Source organism: Fundulus heteroclitus, chromosome 1 (assembly GCF_011125445.2).
Source record: "Fundulus heteroclitus isolate FHET01 chromosome 1, MU-UCD_Fhet_4.1, whole genome shotgun sequence".
NCBI lineage: Eukaryota > Metazoa > Chordata > Actinopteri > Cyprinodontiformes > Fundulidae > Fundulus > Fundulus heteroclitus.
Window position 1 is genome coordinate 31,824,027 of NC_046361.1, and position 13,673 is coordinate 31,837,699.

General features: G+C 40.3%; 1 protein-coding gene across 2 annotated transcripts in view; it reads left to right on the forward strand.

Moving 5' to 3' along the window:
* The first annotated feature begins 917 nt into the window (after positions 1-917).
* Positions 918-13,673, forward strand: part of dnmt3ba (DNA (cytosine-5-)-methyltransferase 3 beta, duplicate a) — a 36,459-nt gene continuing 23,703 nt past the window's right edge. The window contains exons 1-16 of one of the 2 annotated variants that reach the window (XM_036141052.1): positions 918-1,046; positions 3,600-3,734; positions 5,668-5,813; positions 5,933-6,098; positions 6,215-7,920; positions 8,026-8,146; positions 8,281-8,334; positions 8,508-8,548; positions 9,189-9,323; positions 9,767-9,829; positions 9,961-10,110; positions 10,209-10,316; positions 11,419-11,548; positions 12,348-12,464; positions 12,579-12,623; positions 12,701-12,780. In XM_036141052.1, coding sequence (XP_035996945.1) covers positions 3,611-3,734; positions 5,668-5,813; positions 5,933-6,098; positions 6,215-7,920; positions 8,026-8,146; positions 8,281-8,334; positions 8,508-8,548; positions 9,189-9,323; positions 9,767-9,829; positions 9,961-10,110; positions 10,209-10,316; positions 11,419-11,548; positions 12,348-12,464; positions 12,579-12,623; positions 12,701-12,780 — 3,186 coding nt within the window. In that variant the 5' untranslated portion in view covers positions 918-1,046; positions 3,600-3,610. The remainder of the gene's footprint in view (positions 1,047-3,599; positions 3,735-5,667; positions 5,814-5,932; positions 6,099-6,214; positions 7,921-8,025; positions 8,147-8,280; positions 8,335-8,507; positions 8,549-9,188; positions 9,324-9,766; positions 9,830-9,960; positions 10,111-10,208; positions 10,317-11,418; positions 11,549-12,347; positions 12,465-12,578; positions 12,624-12,700; positions 12,781-13,673) is intronic. The other variant, XM_036141056.1, reaches the window with a different exon arrangement.

A 13,673-nucleotide genomic window follows, 5' to 3' on the forward strand; every position in this document is an offset into this window, starting at 1 on the left:
TTCTGGTACAAATGGAAGACAGACTTTTTTATTGATTCATTACACATCCTCCAGTTTGTCAGTCCTGCGTTGTACAAGTCTGGTGTGTCAACATGTCATAAAATGGCCACCATGGCAGAGATGTTTCTAATGGCAGATATGTCGAACTGTAAAAAGCGGAAAAGCATTCCCCCTGAGAAGTGTAACTCTTCAAATAACGTATTATGCCTGTAGAACACTTTTATAACACGTTTACAAACGGGACGTTTCAACGACGACGGGAAACAGGCCTCGTAAGCAAACAGCAGAGCGGCCGCCATTAGCTGTAGCTACTAGCATAATGCTAACATGTTCGCCACAGATGAAAACTACTGTGCTATACTCCAACGCTACGGCGACGAATAGCAGCTAAGGACAATATTGAGTGAGGTTAAAATAAATTCAGTAGCTGTAGGAATACCCCAAAATGTCGTTTATTTATTTATTTATTTATGGGGGGGGGGGGCATTTTCGAATTTCACAAGTTTGATAATATATACTAGCCGTGCCAAACAATGTTTTCTACGAAAGTAACCTAACACAAAAAGAAAGCTAACATTCAGAGCGTGTTATACGTTTAATGCTAGCGACTCAAGTGGCAACTGCTCATCGGCCGTTAGTACGGTCATAAACTAGCGAATTGACAAGGCCTACGCCCGGTTAATGCGTGTAATGTTTTTTGTTTATTAAAACAATATAAACCTAATTTCGTCGATTAAGACTACAGCTCGTTAATCGGGGCTTGGATTTGGACCTTTTTTTTTTTTTTTACTACAATTCTTCGGGCCGGCCATGTCGGCCATTCGATTAGACCCTCCCGGGTCATGTGGACGTCAGCAGTCAGTCAGTCTGCAGTCGGCTCCATGACGGAGCTGAGAGGAGGAGGATCGATTAGGATCGACTGTCTTGTGCTTACAGGGAAGCGACCGCGGTAAGTCTGCTTCCACATATAACCGCAGTGTAATGACAAAAAGCAGCCGCCGTCGTTGCATTTTCGCCTAGAACCTCTTGCCGTGTTTTCCCCTCTGGTGAGTGCATTTCTTTGTTACGGCATTTTGTGAACGCTCTCGTCTGTAGGTGCACCAACAATGACCGGCGTAAAAAAGCAACGAGAGCCGTGGAGAGTAACTGGAAGTCAGTTCTGTTCTGTTTATCAGGGCCAGTTGGAAGAATAACCCGTCTTTACATTTATGCTCAGCGCTAGCGTGCGTGTCAATGTAAAGACGCTCAATTGCAACTTAATTTATGTCCCTTGCTACCACGTTATTGATGTATTGAAACTGAAAGATTGCTTTAATTTACATGGACTGTTAATGTTCCAACTGCGAAAAGTGTCGATATTAAAAATGTTGGAAACTCAAATCAAACGAGAAAACATTGAATTGGCGACAGAGCGCTTGCTTTTCTTTGTGCGCTGTCATGAAACTGTTCGTATTTTAGAACTGTTGCGTCCTCAAGCTCTTGTTTTCCTGGTAGTAAAAGTTGTGTGCGGCTGGAAAGTTCGCGGCAAAAGATGGATAACGCGAGACTTCATTCATGCTTTCTATACATTCAGCAAAGGGGGGTTGGGGGACGGGTGCCGAGGGGTGTGTGTGGACGGCAGCATCATGGTGCCTGTGTCCTGCAGGGTTCTGATAAAGAAAGCACTATTTGGTTTTCTTTTAGGTGTACAACTGCAGATTTAGACATGACATAACCTTGACACCAACATGGTAAGATTTTAGTTTGATGGTAAAATCTCTGCCTCTATCCCCCTGGAGTCACTCAGACAAAAGGAGATTAGGCAACCCACACCCTGCCTTGTTCCTCCTACCAACCCCCTCCTCAGGCATTAGTCATGGAGGAGACCAAACGCCAGCTAGCAGGCTGGGACTGTGTACAACAACTGTTTTGATAAATTATAGCAGGACTAAAGTTACACATTGAACAAATTATTATTTAATCAAGTATTGACCACTTACTACGACACTAAAACTGCAATTGACTGTTAATAAAAATAAGTAGTAATAATAAAAAAGTAATAACCCAGTGCTGCTTCCAATGACAGGTCTCTCGACCCTTTTTAAACCTGCACATAGAAACATGCACAGAAATTGACATTGAAACGGGCAAAGTGTTATTAATTCACAAGTTCTCTTTATTAATGCACTTTGTATCATTGCCAAAAACATTGCAAATGCAACATTTTGTTTGATATGAACCCAGTAAATGGAAACAGGGTCAATGACAAATGTAAATTTAAAGTGAAACTAACCCTTATGTAAAAGCAAAGCTCCGCCCCCAGAAAAATATTTAGAAAAATGGCACCATAGGGGGCAGTAATGAGACATGGCCAAGTGTGGCGATGAACAGAAGTTGGTTGTGGTCAGGATGAGGGAAAGTGGGTTATTTTGACATGACTAAATAATGTAGGTACCTAACTGACTGGAAGAAGGCCTGGTTATTACCTTATAAGTACTGTATATCCAATAAGATCAAAGAAATTCACATCAAAATTTTATACACTCTATATCCGACAAATTTATATTTTTTCTAAATTCGAAAATAAATGTTTTTGTAACATGGAGCCAGAGACCTTATCTCATTTATTTTATCATTTTACCCAATCTACCAACTTCTGGACTCACCTTGAACAATATATAATGTGTAAACTCAAAACAAACATTGTAATTGGCTATAAAAGTGTAATATTGTATTTTGTCCTTGCAGACATTAATGCTACTTTTATTACAAACCTATTCATTTTGTATGGTAAATTAATTTCATATACACAAATGTAAATATTCCAAAACATCCCCCAACTTCAAAAGTTTCTTGTTTGAGTTTAAAGAATACATGAAATCCCTCACATTAATTGATTCAAAACAAAAGCTCAACTGCAGTAGTCACGTCTTAACCCATAGCGGTTAGCACTAAGGCGATTTTAGGACAGATGTTGCAGAATTAAACAAGTTTACACGAAAATGTCAAACTTTTCACACTGAAAATAAAGATAGCCCAATTATGGCTCTATTTATACAGTTTGTCTGCAAATGGTTGATTTGGGGTTTAGTAACTATCTAACACATCCAAAACAGGACAATACTGATATTAGCGTCATTTATGTTTATCTCAATGAAGAGAACTGTAGCAAATGCTTTACTCCCAGTTGGCTCTATTGAAAAAGGGGGTACAGTGGATGGTTGGGTGAATGAATATAGATGATTACAACTTCCTTTGCAAGATGCTCATATGGTGGGAGTGGTGGCCTAGTGGTTTAGGAGCAGAGTGTTTGCGTCTTGGAGAGGCTCCAAAGGTTGCTGGTTTGATACTCAGTCTCTTACTCTGGCTCCCTGACAAAGATCCACAGCCACAGGTCGCTCCCCGTGCACTGCTCTGTTTGGCAGCTCACTGCTCCCTAAGGTGGACAAATTTCCTCCACTGGGACTGTAATTAGAGATATATATAATTAATTAATTGACTTTAAAAGGACTTTGCAGTAATTGTAATGACAGTGGATGTAATTGTTTTTTTTCCTTGATTAATAAATGTTTATGTGGGCTGTTTTTTTTTTTTGTTTTTTTTTGGTTTCGTTTTTTTAGTGACGCACAGGATGGCTGATCCACTGGTTGTGATTCCAAACGCCTCCCAGGATAAATCCAGTCGTTTCTATGTGGTGTCCTGGATCAACAAGCTCCTCAAGACAAACTTCAAAGATGTGCGAGAGATGGGATCAGGTAATTAGTTACCACATAAGAACTAGGGCTGAACGATTTTGGAAAATAATCTAATTGCGATTTTTTTTTCTTAATATTGCGATTTAATGCGATTTTTTCCCCAGTTTAATTTATCATGTCTTTTTAAACATATACAAACAACAAATCAGTTTGTTTCCTCGCTGTGCACATTAGTTGCTAAAAGACCCGCAGCATCTAAACTCAGAGCAGAAATGATTGCGTTCTGCCTACGATATATTTTGCAATTTTGACTTTTCTCTGCGTTAACCACAAGCAACAAAAATGGCCTCTAAATAAAGATGTTTGTAAACAAGGACTATTTAAAACCAGAAGTTTTACGTAATGTTTCTATTAATCAGAATATTGTTCAAGAGAACAGCTTTTAATTGATTTGGACATCAATCCTTGTTGAACATAAAGTCCAACCAACAAGCAAGTCTATGTATTAAACTGATTGACCTGTACTTAATGCTACGTATGATTATATAAACTCTAAAACAAGTAATAAAATTAGATTATCTCACTGCTGCAACTGTCTTCCCTTCCATGTGGAGGCAAACCTACTTTAAACATTTTACCAACACCTAATGGACGTGTCTAATTCCCTTATTGTTACATAGCCAAAAATTGCAGACTCTGCGATTTGGAAATTGCGTTTTTTTAAATTGCGATTATATTGAAAATGCGATTAATTGTTCAGCCCTAATAAGAACTGTTCATTTCATGCACGTCACGTTCATGTAGCGTCTGTTTATCACACAGAGCAGGCTCCATTCCTCCACGTTAAGCCTGCTTCATTTTAAATGCTTTCCTGCCATAACACACCTGACTTAAATAACTATGCCACTGACGAGCTTCTCTAGAGCTCGGTGACAGTCTGAAGATATCACTCAATGATTTAAATCAGGTGTTGGATCCGGGGCACATCTAAAACTTCTAGGACACTTTGTCTAAATGGCTAAAGTTATCCACCTCTGGCTTACTTCTGTTCCTTAGTTTCTATCTATGATTAGCCTGATCCAATAATTTGTATCAGACCAAGGCATGTTCATCTGTATTAGACTCCCTCGTTGTGTAAAACTCCCAATGCCTGTTAGTTGTTGTTGGTGCAGTGTTTCCGGTTTTGGCACCTAGATAGCAAAGTCGCTTTGCAAAGAAAACTCAACCCTCAGGGCCTGTTTTTATGTGCAAGGCTTGAAGAGAGCAGCCTTTCCTGCAGGTGTTGTTCACACACGATTAACTGGAATATGTTACAAGGCAAATAATCAACAAGTGATATCAAAAGGGAGAGAAAACGTGATGGAATATTTACTAAAACGACTTCAAATTCCCCAGAGATGTAGAATAAACAGATAAAAACAGTACATTTTGAGCATCTCCTCGGTATCCGTGTAAGACATTTAAACATTGATAAACACTGAGTTTGAAGTGACATCTACACATTTTTGTTGATTTTTCACAACAGAAGGTTTAGTGTAAAATAACTTTTCCAAACCAGAAGCGTTTGGATCAAATAGGGAAGCTATGGTTGCACTTCACAAGTCACGAGTTTCTTTCAGTTGATTGAAACTCATCCTGTACATATGCACCAGACATACTTTGAAACTAAGGTCTGAAACATTGGCATTTAATCATTTTATCCTCAGTTAATATGTCATTGGGATTTAGTTTTATGTCCGATGTGATATATGTCATATGTATGATTGCAGAGGGATATTAAAACCTGCAAATACAAGCACTGCCGCTGTGTACAGTCTGTCTTGAAGAGATCTCTTTGAAACAACCTGCAGGCTTTTAATCTGAGTCGACTTTAAAATAAATGGAGTACACAATTAACAGAGGCTCCTTTTTTTGCAGTGATTTGCATCCTGTCCTAATGACCTGCCTGATTTGCGTCGTTATGGTTAGTGAATTTGTTTGTGTGACTCTACAGGTGCCTGCCAGTGTCAAATGATGGACTGTACTTTTCCTGGCTCTGTCGACCTGACCAAAGTGAAGTTTGACGCACAGAGTACGGAAGACTTTAGGCACAACTTCAGTCTTCTCCAGGATGCCTTCAAACAGAAGGATATTACAAAGGTATGCATTGTTTACGTGTTTTAAAACATACTGCTCTAAAGTATTACAATGTTTTTAATACAGAGGTATACATACATAATGTCTCTAAATACTGTCACGACTTCTTTGCATTGTTACAGACCATTCCGATTGAGGAGCTCACAAAGGGAGATTTTCAAACCTGCTATGAGTTCATGAAGTGGTTCAAAGTTTTTCACACAGCCAATGCAATAAGTAAAGATTACGACCCCTTGAAAGCTCGAAACAACAAGGATATAACTCCGATTTCAATATCTTCAGAGTCAGGTACCTGGTTTTGATTTTCTTCAACCCTAAACAGTAGAAGAAGAGAGGGTTACGGTGGCTCCGAGGACCGTGTTTGGAGTACATGTGCAGTAAACTAAATTCTTCTTCTGTTTCAGGGAATTCAGATCGGGAAACGAACGGCAGCACCACGCCAACTAAAGGGTTCCCATACACTGAAACGTGGAAAGAGGATTTTGATTGGGCCGATTGGAGTCCTCTCGGAGAGCGGCATACCTACTGCTCCTCCTGCCACACCAACCTTAGTACATACGTGAAGGGCGTTGTTGAGCTTCAGCGACACATGGAAACGAATAAACACAAAAAACGGGCGAAACATCTCCAGAGCAGTCAAAGGAAAAGCCAACTCACCAAGCCATTCCCCTGCAGCGACGCGGCCATTCGTTTCATTTACAATCGCTGCTACACTGGATCTGCCAAAGGCGAGCAAGCCCCGAGACATTTTGCCCGCTGTAAGCTGGGGCTGAAGTACCCCAAAGACCTGATCGCTGTCAGCAAGCACACTCCGTACTGCGTTTACGTTTATGAAGGGCTGACAGCCGGAGTCGATGACACTGTCACCGTGGTCCTGCTGCGGTTCTTTGACTCCGAGTCGTCCACTCACCGCATCCGTTTTCTGGATGCTTTTCAGGCCGCGGATGGCGACGGAGATCAAACGGCAACAGCTGTGGTGGAGACCCTGAAAAAATTTGAGCTTTCCACTTACAATCTTGCTGCTTGTTACGTCGGTGAGGGCGAAGCTTCAGAGCAAATCCGCTCACGTCTCAGGGAGCTGAATCCAAACATAATAGCCTTCGGAGGCTTGTACGCCATTGCTGATGCTGCTTATCATGCTGGGGTCACGGAGCTCTCCAGCCAAGTTCAAGAGCTGGTGGTAGACCTGTATGCACACTGCTCCTCATGCTCTGCGAAGAATGACAACCTTAAGGCTCTCTTTGGCTCAGACATCACTAAGCACAGCAGTCCATTTTACCTCAGCATCAGCTGCCTTAGATTTCACCAGTTGATCACGAAAATGTTAGAAATGTGGAGCGATCTGATACTATACCACAGCTCCTGTCCTGAGGATTGTAAAAAAGCCAAGTCGTTGTGTTCCCAGCTGAAGGATCCTAAAGTCAAGGCAACAATTATGTTTCTCGAACAGGCCTTAAAACCTCTGCAAAAGTTTCAGAAACAAATTCAGGAGTCGTCCTGGACTGACATGCCACTCATCCTGGAAGAAGCCAGTGCGCTGCTCGGCACATATACCTCTCGCTTCCTCCAGCAGAATGCCGCCGCTCGCTACCTCAAGGACCACGACGCTCAAATCCTCAAAAACAAGAAGTTCCACCTCTCTGGTGACGATTTCAATCTGGGCGGGAGAGCCGTGAGAGATTTCCTGCAAGGGAGCGAGGCTGCGGAGTCGGTGCCACAGCTACAAGAGGAGGTGTTGCCGTTTTACGTTGCGGTCGCTGGTTGCATTGCGGAGGAGCTGCCTCTAAGCGACACGGTGCTGAGAAGCATCGCTCAGGTGCTGAACCCTCAGAGCAGCCTGACTGTAGCAAAAGCAGCAGTGGAGGAGCTCGGGAGCAAGCTAGGAGTATGCAACACTCCCGAGGAGGTGAGGCAGCTCAAAAAGGAGTATAGTGAGTATCTTCTGGCTGAGGAAGGGAAAAGTAAAGAGGGAGTGAATGAAGACACACTGGAGACTCCCTTGGCTAGGGTACTTAAAAGCCCAGGGTCCGCGCCGTTGTTCCGGAAGCTGGTTTTGACCCTTTTGTCATTCCCGTGTCCTCCACTCGATGCTCACCACGTTTTATCTCAGGTATTTAAACTAGTTTTTTTTCCACATCTTATTTAACCTTTAGTAAACGGTTAAGATTTTTAGCAAATAACTAATACTGTGCTCTGTACCTCTGTGTCCAATCAGGCTTTAGACACCAACGACGATTGTTCTGAGACTGACACTTTTGTAGAAAGTGAATGTGAGGCCCTATCAGACGGCGTTCTCACAAACAACGGCAGCAAAAACCTCCAAGTTCTCGCTAATGGTATAAAAGCAATCTTCCATGAAACAGATTTACAGACACGTCCACTTTATTTATCATTAGGCTGTGTCAGGAATGAGCCGTGCATATAAAACATAATTATTCCTCATATCTTAACAACTTATCCCCTTCTCTAGGACTGAACGGCCTGTTCTTGAAGCCCTGTGAAGTCCGCCTCACAAAGATAAATGGTAAAAAAAAAAATTATGTTACATTTTAATGCATATTTTCATCAAGTATAAATACTTTTATTGGCTAAATAAAATTAGATCAATATATTTCTATTAAAAACAATTTATTTTGTAGAAGAAATCACTGAAACGGTCTGATGAAGTCATTATTAAAATGCTTTTTTTTTCTATAGATCTTTGTGATGATATAATGAACGGCTCTCTGTCAAATGAGGTAACAGATTTTCTTTTTTTGCTTCTTTTTTGATACAGGATTAGATTTTCTATGACTATATGATGTTGTTTTACAGACTAAAAGCAAATCTAAACTCTTCGTCAGTTGAACATTATTAGCCATGAACAACACAGAACACTACACTGCAAAAACGGAACTACAAATAATTAAAATGTTCTTAAAATGTGTGTATTTGTCCTTGATTTGAGCAGGTAAATAAGATGAATTGCCAATGGAATAAGAATTTTGCACTTAGAATAGGAACAATTCATCTCAATCATCCGATTTCAAGTGCAGGATGTCTAAATATCTTATTTTAAGGGGTCAAAATACTCATTCCATTGGCAGATAATCTTATTTACCTGCTCAAATCAAGGATAAATACACTAAATTTAAGAACATTTTACTTATTTTTAGATCAGTTTTTGCAGTGTATTTGTTTCTTCCCTGTACGCTGATGTCTTAAAAACCTTTTATTTTAACAGCCTGTTGCTATTTTCTCCCTTTTTTTTACCTTCACAATCAACGTACTCCCAGAAATAGCTGAGTGTGGTTGTCCTACACAAAGACAGGCCTGATTTTCACCATATTTGCATGTGAATGATATTTGCGTGTAAGATGAGAGTGTGCTGTGTCTCAGGGATCCTGGAGGGGAGGTCATGGCTGGGAGAGCAGCTTGCGCCGGAAACCACCTGCCCGGAAAGTCTTTCAGGCCGGTGTTTGTACATGGTCCAAACCCATTGGCAAAAATGATCCGGAGTCCTTAAATGAAGTGGTAGGTATACCTGTTTGTGATGCCAGCTCACCTTTGGAAAGCTAATTAAATGGAGTTCCTCAAAAAAAGCGGTGACCAGGCGGTAATGCCCAGCTGTTTATCACAGGAATCATTATAATGGCAGATTTATAAACATAAACATCATATTTTTGATTAAAAGATTATTTCACATCAAGACACCATTTACTTTAAGTAGGGGAAAAAGTTAGTGGCTTCTCATTTAGTATAGTAATGCAACATTTACTATTAAATTACTGTCAAGTGACGCAGTTACTACTCCAAACATTCAGTATCCCAATGTCACTGTTTACTTGCACTTTGTGAATGTAACTGATGAATACATTGCTTAAAAGCTAGTCACTTTATGTTTTTTCTACCACAGAAATAATTACATAATTTCCAAATCAGTTGTAATCATTTGACTTCATTCCCATTTCTCTAAGCTTGAAGGAATGTCACCATCCAGGAAAGGCACACCATCCAGAGCGCGACACAGTCAGTACCAGGTAGTTATCAATTTCTGACCTAAGAATTCAACAGTATGGTTGATCAGACTCCCAGTCATATAACAAGTCTTTCAAATGTCATCTGTTGCCTTCAGTGAGATTTCTTTGGCTTTATTTGTGTTATCCTGAAGGATGGGAAAGCATTCCCTGTAGGGGAGTTGGTGTGGGGTAAATTATCTGGGATGTCCATGTGGCCTGGTCTGGTGATGGACTGGAAATCCAAGCACGCTCCCCCAGGCGTGCGAAGGGTGGAGTGGTTTGGAGACGGGATGTTTTCAGAGGTAAAACCTGCTGTGCTTCTCAACGTGGTTTGGTTTTCTATTTGCTCTGAATTCGAAAAGTGATATTATTGTAACTAATTGAGAGGTTTCTGTTGCAGATCAGCACAGAAAGACTGAAGCCGTTTAGTTCCTTCACTTTGTGCTTCTGCAAAAATTCCTTTGCCAGTTTGCCCGTCTACAGAGAGGCCATCTACCATATCTGTGAGGTAAGCAAAACAAACATGTTGCTACCAGCAGCCTATGTGGAGAGGGAATATTTACAGTTTCTGGATGTTTTTATGTCTGCTGGCTCTCTCCCACGTTTCCTGCTGTTGATGCATTTTGAATAACTTCTGAACTCTATCATGCATTAAGTTCTTAGATACCTGTATTTACAGAAGTATTCCTATCCCTTCAGCATTTTCAAATTTGATCTTCAAAACATCTCGGACATTAATGTATTTTATTGAATTTTTTTTTGGTACTAGGCCAACACAAAGTAGTGCCTTATTGTGAAGTCTAAAAAAGGAAAGGACCATTCAGGTGTTAGAACGGCCTAGACGTCAATCTGCCACAATACTCTCCAGCCAACATGAATGAGTTTCAACTATTTTGCCCAGACGAATGGGCAGAAATCTCTGTCTCCAGATGTTCAAAGCTGGTAGAGACAAAGCCCAAATGAGTTGGAGTTGTAACTACAGCAAAATTTGGTTCCACATAGTATTGACTCTAGGTGACTGGATGCATGTGGACACCACTTTTGAGATATTCTTTTGTAAAAAAAACTAAAAAAAACTAAAAAAAAAAGATTTACCTTCCTCTTCCCAGTTATTGTCTGCTGTGTTTCAGAAAATATAGCCTTTTGCAAGGCACTATAGCTGCAATAACATTACTTCCACACAGCTCTATTATTTAGTGAATAATATAATGTCTTTAGCATCCTTTGGCATTAAATGGAACAACGTTAAAGAATTCCAAAAAAGCTTAAAGATGTGTTTAGAGCTCTTAGGGAACCAGCAAAGAGTATATTTTTTTAATTTATGTGTTTACTCTTATAACAAAGTGAGGTTTTTATCCAATTTTCCTCGGCCTTGTACATTTTTAAATAAGAATTAGAGGAAATTAATAAGGGGTAAGCTAATTTAATGTGCAACAACAGAAACAGAATTGTTATAGTTTTGTAATAATCATAAGTTTAGGACAGATGTGTTTTTTTTTTTTTTACGAAAGCAGAGTTACATATTTGGAAAGATTTTGTCTTCTTTACAGAGTTGAACTTATCGTAGGTTGACATTTACCTGAGAATTACAAATTATATTTGCTTCCTAGCTGGCCGCTGAACGATGTGGGAAAACCTTTGACAAGGCAAAAGGTGATAAGGAGAAAGAGCTGAAGTTGATGGTGGAATGGGCTTCTGAAGGATTTCTTCCTACTGGACCGAGGGGATTTGCAGTTCCTGGTATGTTTTAAATTTATGGCGATATGCTTCTGTGTCTCGCTCTTCTAATCTCTAGGTTTGAAAACTTCAGGTGACCCAGATGTCTGTGGTTCTGCTGCACATATTTAGCTGTAAAATAAGCAAATGATAAACTGTACATTTCAGAGCTGCACAATAGATGGTTTTGCTGTAATCTTTACATGATCAATGTTTGCAATATTGCAATTACAGAGGATGCTTGGACGCAGTTTCTAGTCGGTGGTAAAGCCTTAAGTCCGATGCATTCATACTTAGCATGCCAATGCTAAGCATGAATGCATGACATTCAATTAAATTCAATTAAGTCTTAATTGTCCCCCGATAATCACCCGAGCAAAGATCCTCAACCTCTTAGAGAGAGGTAAGGACATAGTAATGATGGAGAGAAACGAGAAGATGAAACATGTGGGTTCTCATCGCTCTAATTTTTACTCCAATGTCTCAGGCAACTTACCTTAAATTTTCTATTAGTTTAATTTAGTCAAGTTCCCTCTCACTTGTGCTCTTGGATGCCTTTAGATGAAGTACTGCTTAAGCAAAGGAAACGCAAATGTACGACAGGACGGGCTGTCTTACACAGATTCCAATACTGTACACCTAAGTAGGCTTTAGGCAAGTCAAGTGATTGACACGGCACAATCCTGTGTCGAACATTTCAGAGCATCTTTGTTTACTTCTTTAAAAGGGATTCAGACAGCCCTACTGTAGATTATCTAATCTCAGTTGTGTTGGTCCGCTAACACAGATCGTTCCCTTTTTCTCACTTTCTCTGATCTACAAGACCCCTCTTCAAATCAAGACTCTAATGACTCTGCTTCCCCCGACTATCAACCCCCGGCAAAAAGAAAACACGCCCTTAAAAACAGGGAAGGGGGCCACGCCACCACCCACAACAGAGGTTTGTTATTTTTCTACAGACTGACATAAAGAAAGCCTTTTCATTAATGTCTTAATCGTTCAACATTAACGTTGTTGTCTTACCTGTGGTTTCATTTCCTAATTTTCTTAACAGATTCACTGAAAGAAAAGGTCAAAGAAGAGGGCAAAACAATTGAACGTAAGGTTTCAATTTAAATTTTAAGTCTCAGGCAAGAAATCGATCTTTCTTTTCAACAAGCTTTTGTTATCTTTCAGATTTCTGCTTGTCTTGTGCATCACCTGAGATCAAGGTCCAGCATCCCTTGTTTGAAGGTGGTCTTTGTCACAAATGCAAGGTAATGTGATAACACACTACATCTTCCCACTTAATAGAATACAATATAACTTACTGTATTTTTCGGACGATAACGCGCATTAGATTATGAGGAAATCAAATATTCTTCCCAAGTGTATAATATCACTTCGCCCCTTCACGTCCACAGCTCTCTATCCGTCTCTGCTGGGAGGCCAGAGTAGTTGGACTACACTGTCCTGTTTCTAACATAAGGCCAAAATAAACTTAAATGTTATCTTGAATTAACTTACAGCAGCACCATGTATGTAACTCCAAAAATAAAGATTAGACTAATCTTGATCCTTAAAAAGCTTAATGGCTGATGGTAGGAAGGCCTTCCTGCTGGGTTCAGTCCTGCACTGAGGTGGTATTAGTCTGTGACTGAAGGTGCTCTCCCTAAACACCTCCAGGTCATCCAGTGGGTGCCTGTCACCCCTCAGAAAACAGTTCAGTTCAGATCAGTCGAGGCAGATGAGCGTTCACACTGAGCCTGGCTCTGGTTCTGCTGGAGGTTTTCCTCCCTGTTAAAGGGGAGTTTTCCTCTCCACTGTCGCTTGATGCATGCTCAGTATGAGGGATTGCTGCAAAACCATCAACAATGCAGACGACTGTCCACTGTGGCTCTACGCTCTTTCTGGAGGAGTGAATGCTTCTTGTCAAGACTTGATGCAATCTGCTGGGTTTCCTTAGAGAGGAAACTTTTTGACTATTCTGTATAATTTGATTGAATTTGACTTTGTAAAGTGCCTTGACATGACATGTATCATGAATTGAATTGAATATAAATAAAATTTAATTGAATTTAGCCACCTGCTGAACCTGGTCCAGCTCAGCACTGATGGAGGTCGAGGTTGTCTACACTGCAAAAACGGAACTAGAAATAAGTAAAATGTT